The sequence below is a fragment of the Macaca nemestrina genome, chromosome 3, assembly GCF_043159975.1.
Source record: "Macaca nemestrina isolate mMacNem1 chromosome 3, mMacNem.hap1, whole genome shotgun sequence".
Lineage (NCBI taxonomy): Eukaryota > Metazoa > Chordata > Mammalia > Primates > Cercopithecidae > Macaca > Macaca nemestrina.
In genome coordinates, this window is record NC_092127.1 from 175,105,198 (window position 1) to 175,118,765 (window position 13,568).

General features: G+C 43.6%; 1 protein-coding gene across 1 annotated transcript in view; it reads left to right on the forward strand.

The window, feature by feature from the left end:
• Window positions 1-10,054: 10,054 nt before the first annotated feature.
• LOC105487850 (adhesion G protein-coupled receptor A3) overlaps window positions 10,055-13,568 on the forward strand; it is a 131,773-nt gene continuing 128,259 nt past the window's right edge. Inside the window, exon 1 of the mRNA XM_011751479.3 lies at window positions 10,055-10,575. Within this exon, the coding sequence (XP_011749781.2) occupies window positions 10,325-10,575 (251 nt within the window). The 5' untranslated portion in view covers window positions 10,055-10,324. The remainder of the gene's footprint in view (window positions 10,576-13,568) is intronic.

Here is a 13,568-nt window from a genome sequence, read left to right on the forward strand (position 1 = left end):
AATAAGGGGGAAAGCAAGGAGAATATATAATACTAAGTATAGAAGCCAATAGCTTATGACACATAGAAAAAGTAAGTTGAGTACATATGTGGTAAACTGGCAAAACACAGTGGAACAAATAAGAAAATTACTTATACACAGTAAAGAGTAGAAGGACTGAGTATGCACCAAATATTCACTAATTCATAAAATATGCGTATGAGGCATATGAGGCACTCAATATTTATTGCACTGAAAATAAGCCACCCATTGGTGACATACAGTCTGGCCCCACATATCCTCTGTCCAAGAGGAATAATAAAGTACATAAATGCTTACTGGGCTATTTGGCAGGTTATAATTGTGGCCAGGCATCATTGCCCCTAGATCTCTCTAATAAAGCAACTGGCCCCGTGTATTTTACATATGTTGGGCCACTTTGTTCTTAGACCTCAACTCTGGTTTTCGTAATCACACCGTCAGTGGGAAAAGCTGATGTGGCTGAGTTTGGCAAGAGAAAGACAAAAAGGTGAATGAATCCAGACAGTTCATGTGAGCATTGTGTGATATTCAGGTAATGTGATCTTTCATCTGTTTGTACCCTATGCTTCATGGATTAATCTACCCTCTTTCCTCTGCTTCTCACTGCTTTAGACTGATGTAATCAACTGTGTGATTTGCGCATCTTAATTTGAACTGTGAGCCTTCCTATTCGATGACATCTGTGCTCACCTGCCTGGTGGTATACTTGGAAACTACCATTGCATGAAAGTAATTCCCCACATGGCACTGATGGTCAATTTTTGCCTCATATTTCTTCCTTATATTTACAATTGATGGTAATTACACTGGAGTGGGTAAAGAATATACCATTTCAGAAAGGTATTTCATCATCTAAAGAGAGCATTTAACTGTCACAGGAATACATTCCAATAATAGTCTGACTGCAGTAGACAAACAAAAGAAGAATTCATGGTTCAGCAGGAAAAAAATCATAGCACTTTAAAACTGATTCCAGTTCAAGCTTTCATTTTGAAAGATGAGATATAGTGACTTGTCGAACGTCACTATTTCTAGCAACTAGAAAGACAGAACAGGAGCCAATGCTGTCTAAAGAAGATAGAGGTTATTTGAGATACTACTGCTGTTCCTATCTGGATCCTGAATAGTGACTTACCTCATATGATAGCACATGCTATGTAATGCCCAAAAATATAAACTAAGCTGTCAAAATTAACAAATTAACATTAAATGATGCAAAAATGAACAGAGAATGTCTGTTTATTAACAGGGCTTAAAGAGGTGTCATTGAGACATTTCAAATGCTAAAAATTGCTGTTCTGCTGTTAATTTCATCATAACTAAAGATTTCCATTTGACTACAGAAAACTGAACTTTGAGTTAGTCATCTCAAGTTATTTGACTTTAGCTGGGAGTTTATGCCTAGTTATTCAAAATATTTATTTCTAACAAAACTTTTAGTCACTAGCCAATATAGACAAGGAACTGTGATGTTTAGAACATAAAAATGAATAAAATTTAACTATGTGAATTAACAAGTGTTTTTGAGTTCTCTCTATGTGTCAGGCACTGTTCTTGGCCCTAGAAAATCGTAATAGCAGTGGCTTACACCTGGGAATATTCCTTGTTGATAAATAAATCCAGAGACTTGATTGGCAATTCAACTATCACCTCAGGGACCTAGATGGTTTCTCTCCTTCCCCTCCCTTTTATTATGTTGGAATTTTCCTTTGGGCTGTTTGGTGGTCACAAAATACCTGCTTCAGCTCCAGGTCTCACAGGTCAATGTCTTCACAAGACCATGTCCAAAGCATGAAGAATGGGTGTAGTGAGAGAGAAGTCTTCTCATGGAAGCCTCTTTTCAACACACACACACACACAAACACACACACACACACACACACACACACACACACACACCCCACTCCATCCTGCAGCTTCTCAGTCAACTTCCCCTCACATTGGTGTTGACCAGAATAACTTTCTAAGATGTTGGAACTATGCTATAATCTACGTTGTCCAAAATGGTATCCACCAGTGGCATGTAGCTTGTGATCACCTGAGTTATGGCTAGACTGACTAAAGAACTGAATGTTTAGTTTTATTTAATTTTAATTAATTAAAATTAAAATTTATACCTAGGCGCAGTGGCTCAAACCTGTAATTCCATCACTTTGGAAGGATGATGCAGGAGGATGGCTTGAGTTCAGGAGTTTGAGACCATTATGGGCAACATAAGACCCCATCCTGTAAAAAAAAGAAAATTAGGTGGTCATGGTGGTGTGTGCCCATTTTCCTAGCTACTCAGGAGGTTGAGGCAGGAGGATTGCTTGAGCCCAGGAGTTCGAGGCCACAGTGAGTTAGGATCCCACCACTTCACTCCAGCCAGGGTGACAGATCGAGATCCTGTCTCAGAAAATAAATACATAAATAAATTTAGTTACCCACACGTGTCTAGAGGCTATGTGAAAGGAAAATAAATCTTGGGACCCCAGAATCACTAAGCTAAAGGGAAAAGACAAGCTGGGAACTGCTTAGGGCAAACATGCCTTCCAGTCTATTCAAAGTCATCGCTCTGCTCACCAAGATAAATGCATATCTGATTGCCTCCTTTGGAGAGGCTAATCAGAAACTCAAAAGAATGCAACCATTTGTCTCTCACCTACCTGTGACCTGGAAGCCCCCTCCCTGCTTAAAATGTATAAAGCCAAGCTGTGCCCCGACCACCTTGGGCACGTGTCATTAGGACCTCCTAAGACTGTGTCACAGGCACATGTCCTCAACCTTGGCAAAATAAACTTTCTAAATTAACCGAGACCTGTCTCAGATATTCTGGGTTCACATCTACCATATTGAACAGCCCAGCCATTAATTCTTCTTGGCTAGGACTGGGCCATATGACCACTAACAGAGGCTGAGAAAGTTATTACACCTAGCTCTAAGGGAGAAAAAGTTGCTGCTCTGTGGCAGCAACCAACAGTGTGTGCCATAAAAAGTAAATAAGAGCATCATAGAGCTGATATTAGTGGGGGAGGCTAACAACATAAAAATGTAAACAAATAAGAAAATAAGCTCTGTGCAGGTTTGGACAAGCTGTGAAGATTAGCAAGATTCCATCGAGATAATAAGTCTAGATTCCAGAATAATGCAATAGGGAATAATGGAAGGTGGGAGGGAATGATTAAAGAAGCAGGTAGGCCGGGCGCGGTGGCTCACGCCTATAATCCCAGCACTTTGGGGGGCCAAGGCGGGCAGATCATGAGGTCAGGAGATCGAGACCATCCTGGTTAACACGGTGAAACCCCATCTCTACTAAAAACACAAAAAATTAGCCAGGCATGGTGGTGGGTGCCTGTAGTCCCAGCTACTTGGGAGGCTGAGGCAGGAGAATGGCGTGAACCTGGGAGGTGGAGCTTGCAGTAAGCCAAGATTGCACCACTGCACTCCAGACTGGGCAATAGAGCAAGACTCCATCTCAAAAAAAGAAGAGGTAAAGAAAAGCTCTCAGAAGCTCATAGTCTGGTATAGAAGAAAGACAGACATGAAAAAAAATCATTAACGATACATATGGATACACACATATTTTATATAACATGTATACTTAGATATACATACTCATTGTTTACACATATAAATATATATATTTAGACACATACCTACACACAGAGTTAATACAGTTTCTCTTTTAAGAAAAAAACAAAGCATATTTGTCTATTTCTCTTGACTCTCCTACGAGCCTTACATAACACAGCAAGACAGGATTCGCCGCACAGAATCACTGGAATGTGGTCCATCTACCATCCTTAAAGCAACAGTTGATGCAATACAGTTCTACTGGACAGTGTATGCCTGAGTATGGTTAACAAGTGATTTCTATAGCACATTCTAAAGTAGAACAATTACACACAGTGAGAACTTTCACAGGACCTATTAATTTCTTCAGTTGCAAATGGTGTGTGCTCTTGAGGCCTGAGGGAGGATCAGCAGTAGACAGACCTGTCTGGCGAGAGGCTCTCCGGGCTAGGGTAGCTTAATTCAAGCTTAGATTTTGGTGTGACTGAGGGGTAAGAGACAGTTTCAGAAAGTGCCATCCTCTGAGACCTTTGTTGTAACTGTAGAAAGGATTATTTGTCATGTCCTCATAAACTCACGCTGGGATACAACAATAACTCAAGGTTCTGGGCCTTCGAATGACTACAATGCTGAAAAATAGTTTTCTAAAGTTAGTTCCAGTTTTAATACACTAGTGTATGTGATCTATAAAGACCTTTTGTTTTTTTTCAAAGATAGTATGAGTGATTTCTGTGCAACAGTGGCTGAAATGATCCCTATAAGAAAAACATTTTCTCCATATTAATCCTTGGATTCATGGTACCACTTGTGATATCTCTTTTTTTTCCTGAAAATTCTGTACTTTTTAATAACTTTTTCAACTACAGTAAAAAGTAAAAAGAGGACATATACCAAATTGATACTAGTATTAGTGGTAAACATTTCACAATAGACACATACACTTACTTCAACGATAGACTTCAAAATATTCCCATACTTTAACTTCACATGACTATTTCTGGCTACATCAATATAAATGGTTTTTATGGTTATTAAAAACTATCATATTGCTATATAGGTTGCATATCTTATCTCAAACGCTTGGGATCAAAAGTTTTGTTTTGTTTTGTTTTTGAGACATGGTCTTGCTTTTTCACCAGGCTGGAGTACAGTGGTGATGTCATAGCTCACTGCAGACTTGAACTCCTGGCCTCAAAAGATCCTCCTACCTTGAGCTCCCAAAGTGCTGGGATTACAGAAATGAGCCACCATAACTGGCTAGAAGTGTTTTTAGGTCGGATTTTGGAATATTTGCATATATATAATGAGATATTCTGGGGGTGAGACCCAGGTTTAAAAACAAAATTTATTTTTCATATACACCTTATTCACATAGCCTGAAGGCAATTTTATACAATATTTTAAATAATTTTATACATGAAACAAAGTTTGTGTCTATCAAACCATCAGAGAGCAAAGATATCCCTAGCTCAGCCACCCATGTGGATAATCTGTGGTTGTCTGGCATCACCATCATTCCTGACTCTGAATGTGTATGCTACTGATAAGCTATCATTTTCTCACATTTATTCACACATAAGTACTTAACAGTAGAAAACATGACATACCATTAATGCAGGGAAAAAATAAAGTGTTCAGGATAACTAAGCAGCAGAATAGCATCCCCAGAATACCTCCATCAGTTGTTAAATAATAACAACAACAAGCAACAGCGATGTTCAGTCTCCACCTGCGAGACTGTGTTTTGATTATATAGTTACTGTACACTGTTTTTCACTTTTTTAGGTAAGAAGGAACCTTAGAAATAGTTGAAGGACTAGAAAGTGGGTCCTCTGAGGCATTCAGCTGGATGTCTTTTTAAAATGTTTTCTCCAGTCATCTGCCCCATTAACAACTGTTTCTGTCTTAGAAGTCCCTCTTTGATTGTATAAACCAACATGATTTCTTGTTCTATTATGAATGAACATTGCTTTAGTCCTTCAGTAAGTCCATCACAAATTTTTACCATGTCATTTATAGGCACTTTCTCTTTCATTTTCATTGTCACTGATTATCATGATCATCTTGATTCAAAACCATTTCAACTACTTCATCACTGGTCAACGAATGAACAACTGGAGCCTCATTACCCATGATAAACATTGTTTGATATTCACTTCTTTCAGCTTACAGACAGACATTGGGGGTATATTTTTTGCATGTGTAAGTAGATCAGCTATTATTTTTTTTCTCACTTGACATAGACAATCCTTCCAAGTCATTACCTTGTTTATCGTCACTGAACATAGTTGCAGGCCAGAGGTTGTGCCAGGCATGCACAACTTTGTCCAAAGTTGCTATGTTCCAAGCATAACAGTATGTATGGCATCCTTCGTACTAAACTTTATTTTTTTTTTTTTTTTGAGATGGAGTTTCGCTCTTGTCATCCAGGCTGGAGTGCAATGGCACGATCTTGGCTCACTGCAACCTCCGCCTCCCGGGTTCAAGCAATTCTCCTGTCTCAACTTCCCTAGTAGCTGGGATTACAGGTGCCCACCACCACGCCTGGCTAATTTTTGTATTTTTTAGTACAGATGGGATTTCACCACGTTGGTCAGGCTAGTCCTGAACTCCTGACCTCAGGTGATCATCTGCCTCGGCCTCCCAAAGTGCTGGGATTACAGGTGTGAGCCACTGCATCTGGCCTCATACTAAACTTTTTTTGAAAACCTCCACACCCGTTCTTCTGTTTATTGCTGCTAGAATGCTGTTCAAGGAAGTATTTTTATATTTACCCTTCCATGCTTTAAGGATACCCTGGTCACATAGCTGAATTAATAAAGTCACATTTGGGGAGAAGTACATGGCGTAAACATGATTTTTGATAAGAATTTCAGCTGGTGAATAAGCAGAACATTTGTCAAGGAATATAAAACCTTGTAGTCGTCATCCAGTTCAGCTTTCCTGCAGTGACTGTATGCCTCTGGTACAAAATGTCTGTGAAATCAATCAGAAAAGATGTCATTGGTGGTCCATGCCTTTTTGTTAGCAGAATAATAGACTGGTAAGAAATTCACTCCTTGAAAAAAAGAGAGGACAAACTTTTGCCTATCACAGCAAGTTTACACTTATGCGTGCCTGCGACATTAGCACATCCCAGCACAGTTATTCTGTCCTTGGCATTTTTAATTCCTATAGAGGCTGTCTCATCTGCCACAGTCAGCGTCTTTCTGGGGCAATAATGCCAAAATAGTGATGTTTTTGTCAGCATTATAGACTTGTTCTGGTATCCAATTTTCATCAGCGATGATATGGGCAAACTCATTAATGATTTTTTCCATAACTTTCTGATCAGCAGACACTTTATCACCACAAATCCTTAAACATTTAATGCTGTGTCTTTGCTTAAACATCTGCAACTACCCTGTTGAACAGTCACAGTTCCTTTCAATTTCCAATTCATTGTGATAGATCTTTGCTTGTTTCATGATCAGCATACCATTAAGTGGCATGTGGTCACTGTGATGCTGATGGATCTACTTTTTCAATTGAGATCTTCATATTTTGCATCATACAATGTTTTTCTATTTTTCATTTACTTGTGTTTATCACTTTTAGCATAGATCTTCAACAATTTATCCTTCTGTTTCTTCAGATTACACATGGTGGCCACTCTGTCACCATTCTTTTCTGTAAGAAATTTCATACCTACACCACTGTCCAGTTTCTTTAACAACTGGACATAATAAATGCTTCTTTTTCTTATCGTTGATACCCACAGGATTAACTGCAGGCTTTTTTTGATATTTCTTTTCTTTGTTTTTTTTGGAGATGGAGTCTTGCACTGTCACATAGGCTAGAGTGCAGTGGTGCAATCTTGGCTCACTGCAACCTCCATCTCCTGGGTTCAAGCGATTTTCCTGCCTCAGCCTCCCGAGCAGCTGGGATTACAGGTGCCCGCCACCACACCTGGCTAATTTTTTGTATTTTTAGTAGACACGAGGTTTCATTATGTTGGCCAGGCTGGTCTCAAACTCCTGACCTTGTGATTTGCCCTCCTTGGCTTCCCAAAGTGCTGAAATTACAGGTGGGAGCCACTGTGCCTGGCCTGATATTTCTTTATACCAAAAATATCTTTACACCACAGAGCAAAGAAAAAGAAAAAACAACAACAACAAAAAACAAAAAAAAGCAAACCCACAGCGCGTAATGCATGTAGATGAAGTCCCCATGTAGGCATTGTGGGGAACTCGACCTTGGCAAATCCAGTCTGCACACGGGCCATTTGATTACCTTTGGGGCGCACGCTTGCATGGGGGAATCTGGGCATGCCCTGAAAAGATATATATCAGTAGAAAAAGGCTGGGATGGTCTTTTTTTCCCTTGGGGATGCTAGTAAACTGCGTAGCGTGTCTGCATTTGGATGGTGACTCATCACATGTGGTCAGGTGTGGGGTTTTCCACTTGAGGTATTACTTGTCGGAACTTCAAAAGTTTTGAATTTTGGAGCATTTCAGGTTTTGGATTTTCGGATTAGGGATGCTTAATGCTCAATCTGTAGTAAGGTTTTATCTTAATCAAAAAGCAGATAATAATTTTGTTAGGGAATAATAGTTCTTTAGATAAATTCAAGAGAAATGTGATCCATTTCACCTACCTTAACACAGGGGCACCAGTTTGCCTTCTAAGGTTATTTATAGATCTGAAGTCACTTAATGGTGGTGCTAATCTCCCACTTTTTCTTCCCATCATACTGTCTGGGTTTGTGTTGTTCAACACCAACAGCGTAGCCACTGGGTATTTAAATTCAACTGTAAATTAATTAAAATGAAATGAAAAATTTACTTCTTATTGCATACTATCTACTTTCCACACACGATGTAGCCACAGTTGGCCACCATATTGGACAGTAAAGAACTAGAACAGTTATACAATCACAGAATGTATTATTAGACAGCACTGGACATTGTTGGGTTGGTCAAATGAACTGCTATTCAAATTTAATACAACAGTATATGATAAATGGAGACCATTTATTTACTTCCCATTGAGAAAGCTCTAGTCAGATAAATCGATTCCTGGAAATTGGTCCCTAAGATAAATTTTGTAGGGGCCAGAGGCAGTAATGCCCTTAGACTCAAGCAAGAAAAACCGTGCTCTGGGCCCTCCATTTTAGAGGACACCAACCTGACTCTTCTTATGGGGTGAAAAATCTCCAGGCTAGCACCCAAAGCCTGGGTACCACTATGTCCCCAAGACCCAGGACCCTGGAATTCCCTGACTGATATTACCAAGGCCACTTCTTGGCCCTGAGCTAGCTTCCTCTGAGAACTGTCCTCCCAATGAAGGACCCAACAACTGGTATAGGCACACCTGGGCTCGAGAGGCAGACAAAGGGTGGCTGGTAGAAAGTGTGAACAGAACTTGGTTTTGTGGGCTGCAGTGTTCACACACAGGTACAAAAATCCCTTCTTGTCCTTGAAGACAGCTGGGCACAGGACGCAAAGGCGGTGAGGGTGTACAGGCCAAAGATTTGGATCTGACTCTTTCCCACATGCTGTGTTTCAGGGAGAAACTCCAAAGTGTCTTGAGAATCCTGCTTACAAACCTTCCAGGTTGTAATGGAGGTAATTTCTCAAAGCAGGAGCACAGAACATACTTTATTAGCATCATAGAATCCTTGTAAAATTTCAAACATAGGGTAGGTAAGCCCTGGGCTTGCAAATGTTAGGGCGAGGCTAGAAGTCAGAGTAATCAATTCTGTTAGGGTTTCTTGGAGGGTTCTCTCATTATTGCCCGAACTGGTGAACATCTCAGGTATCTTTGCCTGTCAAATTTCTTTCAAAAGGCAGCCTTTCTAGTGAGGTCCAGATGCATCCTCTAGAGTCTATCGCTGTTGTCGCTGAAGGCCAGAAACAGTTTCAGATTGTTCACCGTATTGCAGAGGAACCTGTTTCCTGGCTCGAGTGTCTTTGGGACAAATGGGACTACCACAATGAGGTGAGAAGGCGATTCCTTCCGAAACACTTGGTTTTGGGTACTTTCCCCATAGGGATTCTCAGGGAAATTCCCTGCTCTTCTCTCTACTCCATCCTCCGGGTCAGGCTCCTTGGGCCACATGGGCAGTCTCCAGGAGCGCACAGGACGGCTTTGTCCTGTGCCCGTGGTGCAAGCGCGGTGACGGCGACGGGAAACGAGCAGAAGAGTGGCCGCCGCGGCTGGAGTTTGGACTCGAACTTTCCTTGGCCCTCTCTACGAGTTACCGCCTTCCCGCGGGCTCCCCACAACTCCTGCCCGGAGGCCAAGGCCCGGGCGCGCACCGGGTCGGAGTCGGGCTCGGCAGGTCCCGAGAGCGTGCGCCTCCTCCCCGGACTCCCGGGCAGCCGCAGACACCGGGAGAGCAGGAGAGCCGGGGAGGAGGAGGGGCAGGGGCGGAGGCGGGCGGAGGCGGCCGGCGGCGGCGGGCGGGGAGGAGCCGCCGCGGGTCCTGGCCAGGGGAGGAGGCGGCGGCGGCGGCGGCGGAGGAGGCGGTGCTCGCGCCGGGCGGTAGAGCAGCGCTGGGACCCGTGCGGCCGTGACCCCCGGCTCCCTCGAGGCCCAGCGCAGCCGCAGCGGACAAAGGAGCATGTCGGCGCCGGGGAGGGCCCGTCCTCCGGCCGCCATGAGGCTCCGGGTGCCGCTGAGCCCGCGCCGCGCTCCTGCCCGCCCGGACTTCGGGGCGGCCCGCTAGGCCAGTGCGCCGCCGCTCTCCCCGCAGGCCCCGGCCCGCAGCATGGAGCCACCCGGACGCCGGCGGGGCCGCGCGCAGCCGCCGCTGCTGCTGCAGCTCTCGCTGTTAGCGCTGCTAGCGCTGCTGGGAGGTGGCGGCGGCGCCGCGGCGCTGCCCGCCGGCTGCAAGCACGATGGGCGGCCCCGAGGGTCTGGCAGAGCGGCGGGTGCCGCCGAGGGCAAGGTGGTGTGTAGCAGCCTGGAGCTCGCGCAGGTCCTGCCCCCAGATACTCTGCCCAACCGCACGGTCACCCTGTGAGTATTTCCCGGGACGCCCGGTCCTGTGCCGGTCGGCTTTTTCTTACCTCTCCGCTCAACTTTGGAGAGGGGTCCTGCCGGCACCCACGCGCCTTTGTGTGGAGCTGTAGGTAGGGGGTGGTGCTAGGAAAGACCTCGTGTGCTTGGCATGGGTGCAGTTCAGGGAAAGGCAAGCGAATCTGCGTCTGAGCTGCCTCTCAGCTCCACTAGTTTGCAAAGTCAAGTTTTCGGGTTCTTTGGTGCGCCCCGCGCTGTCCCGGGCGCAGCGCTTTTGGGCTGTGCGGTGTGCCACGTGAGGATGCAAGTAAACACGCAGTCGACAGAGTTAAAGCTCATTCATCCTGGGCTTGGGCTTCCAGAAAACACAATGCTTGATTACAAGCGCCAGTCCTTCTGCTTCTTTGCAAATTAAGTTACACTTACGTGGTAGAGTTTACAAAACACAAGGACTGTGTGCGAGCCGAAACCCCAAGACGCTTCCTTTGCCTTTTGCTATCTTAGTTTTATTACAGTTAAATAACACTCTTTAAGATAGAGTTGTTATTAAGGGCTGGAAACATTTCAGATCAATCTGTTTATGTACCTTGCAGTCCCGTTTTCGTGTCTGTGGGGGCTCATATTTAAAAGCCAGGAACTTTGGAATTGAATACTGTGGGTTTATTGAGCCTTCCAACTCGAGGGATTTTTGATTTTCGGATTGAGTTTCCACCTGGAAGGAAAAATTTTGGTAACTCACTTGTGCTGGGATTCACGGTTCAGTTTTGCAAACGTAGTTCTGCCAATTCTAGCTGAACAGTTGGCCCCAGTGACTGTCGAGTTTGTTTTCAGAAGGATGAATTGGTTTGGAAAGTTTTGAGTCTAAGTGTTTCTCATGGGTATTTTGTTCAACTGAAATGTGAGTCCCTTGGCTCGGGGTTCCTTTATGTTGTTTTGGTTGGTTTCCTAAAAAAAAGAATCAAGGCAGCCACTATACAAACATGAATGCAAGGGCCGCAGCATGATCTATGAAAACACTTAAAGTATCGTTTTAAATGTAACCCAAATTCAGCAGGAGTATATACAGGTAGGCCAGGTATACATTTCATTACTAACACCTTTGTTTACCCTTCATTTCCATTTTTTGAATTAGGAAACATTCAACCATGAAAACTGTGTCTATGTGTCTGTTTATGGAGGCCTGAAGATGGGTGAAAGAGTTTTTGTTTTTGTTTTTTTGTTTTGTTTTGTTTTTGTTTTTTTTTTTGAGACGGAGTCTCACTGTGTCTCCCAGGCTGGAGTGCAGTGGCATGATCTCGGCTCACTGCAAGCTCCGCCTCCCGGGTTCACGCCATTCTCCCGCCTCAGCCTCCCAAGTAGCTGAGACTACAGGCGCCCGCCACCACGCCCGGTTAGTTTTTTGTATTTTTAGTAGAGACGGGGTTTCACCATGTTAGCCAGGATAGTCTCGATCTCCTGACCTCGTGATCCACCCGCCTCGGCCTCCCAAAGTGCTGGGATTACAGGCTTGAGCCACCGCGTCCGGCCAGAGTTTTTGTTTTGTTTGACTCCTTTACTAACACGTTACCATTTGGTGGTGGCAGCAGTTATATTTATGTATTTCTTAGCCAGATTCTTTGAAGTGGAAATTTTCGGTATGGGACTTCAATTACAGTGCAAGTGGAGAAAATTCCAATGTTGGAGGAGATTTTTCTTTGTTACTCTGCAAAAATTAGTCATCATGCAGTTGTGTTATAAACATTTAGGTTTGGGGTCAGTTAGTGGCATTTACGTTGACTCATGTTTAGGTGCAGTTTTTCTGACCTAAAAGTGTCAACAATTCCAGCTGGATTGGGTCAACTACTAGTAAATTGCTGATGTTGCTTTGCAGAAAAAAATAGGGGATATGGTGGTAAATTGATTTTCAGCATATTATCGATTAAACTATTTTACTACTTTTTTATGAACTGGTTAAAATATAAGTATGAAATGTCATTTTAATCCAGGTTTTGTTTTTTTTTTGCCTGAAAGCTTTTTAGATGAAAATAAAATTAAGGTTGGGCATGGTGACTTACACCTGTAATCCCGGCACTTTGTGAGGCCAAAGCGGGTAGATCACTTGAGGTCAGGAGTTCAAGACCAGCCTGGCCAACGTGGCGAAACCCTGTCTCTACTAAAAATACAAAAATTAGCCAGGCGTGGTGGCGTGTGCCTGTCATTCCAGCTACTTGGGAGGCTGAGGCAGGCGAATCACTTGAACCCGAGAGGTGGAGATTGCAGTTAGCCGAGATCACACCACTGCACTCCAGCCTGTGTGACAAAGTGAGACTCTGAGCCAAAAAAAAGAAGAAAAGAAAATTAATAAAATTAATTTAGTGAATGGGAAGAAGATGCTATTAAGGATCAATTAAAGCTGTTCTGCGGGTCGTGGTGGCTTACGCCTGTAATCCTAGCACTTTGAGAGGTGGAGGTGGGTGGATCATCTGAGGTCAGGAGTTAGAGACCAGCCTGGTCAACAAGATGTGAAAACCCCATCTCTACTAAAAATACAAAAAATTAGCGGGGCATGGTGGCGGGTGCCTGTAATCCCAGCTACTCGGGAGGCTGAGGCAGAAGAATTGCTTGAACCCGGGAGGCAGAGTTTGCAGTGAGATGAGAAGGCACCATTGCGCTCCAGCCTGGGTAACAAGAACGAAACTCTGTCTCAAAAAAAAAAAAAAAAAAATGAGGCGTTATTCTGGCTGAAGAGGGTTCAAGATATATGAGTCCCCCGTAGAGGGGTCTTGTGGGCCAGTTTCGTCATTTTACTGGGGAAAGAGTTAGAGTTACTGTAGATAAGGGACTCACCAGAATTCTCATAGTAGAGCAGCATCTGAGTCCACATCCCAGATGCTGAACCCAGATTGCAGTTCAGATGCTTTCTCATTCCTTGCCTTGCCTTCATCTTAGTTGAGCACAGTTTTTGTTGAGCGGCCCCTAGGTAGTAGGTAGCGTGTTGAAGTTTGGACTGTGTG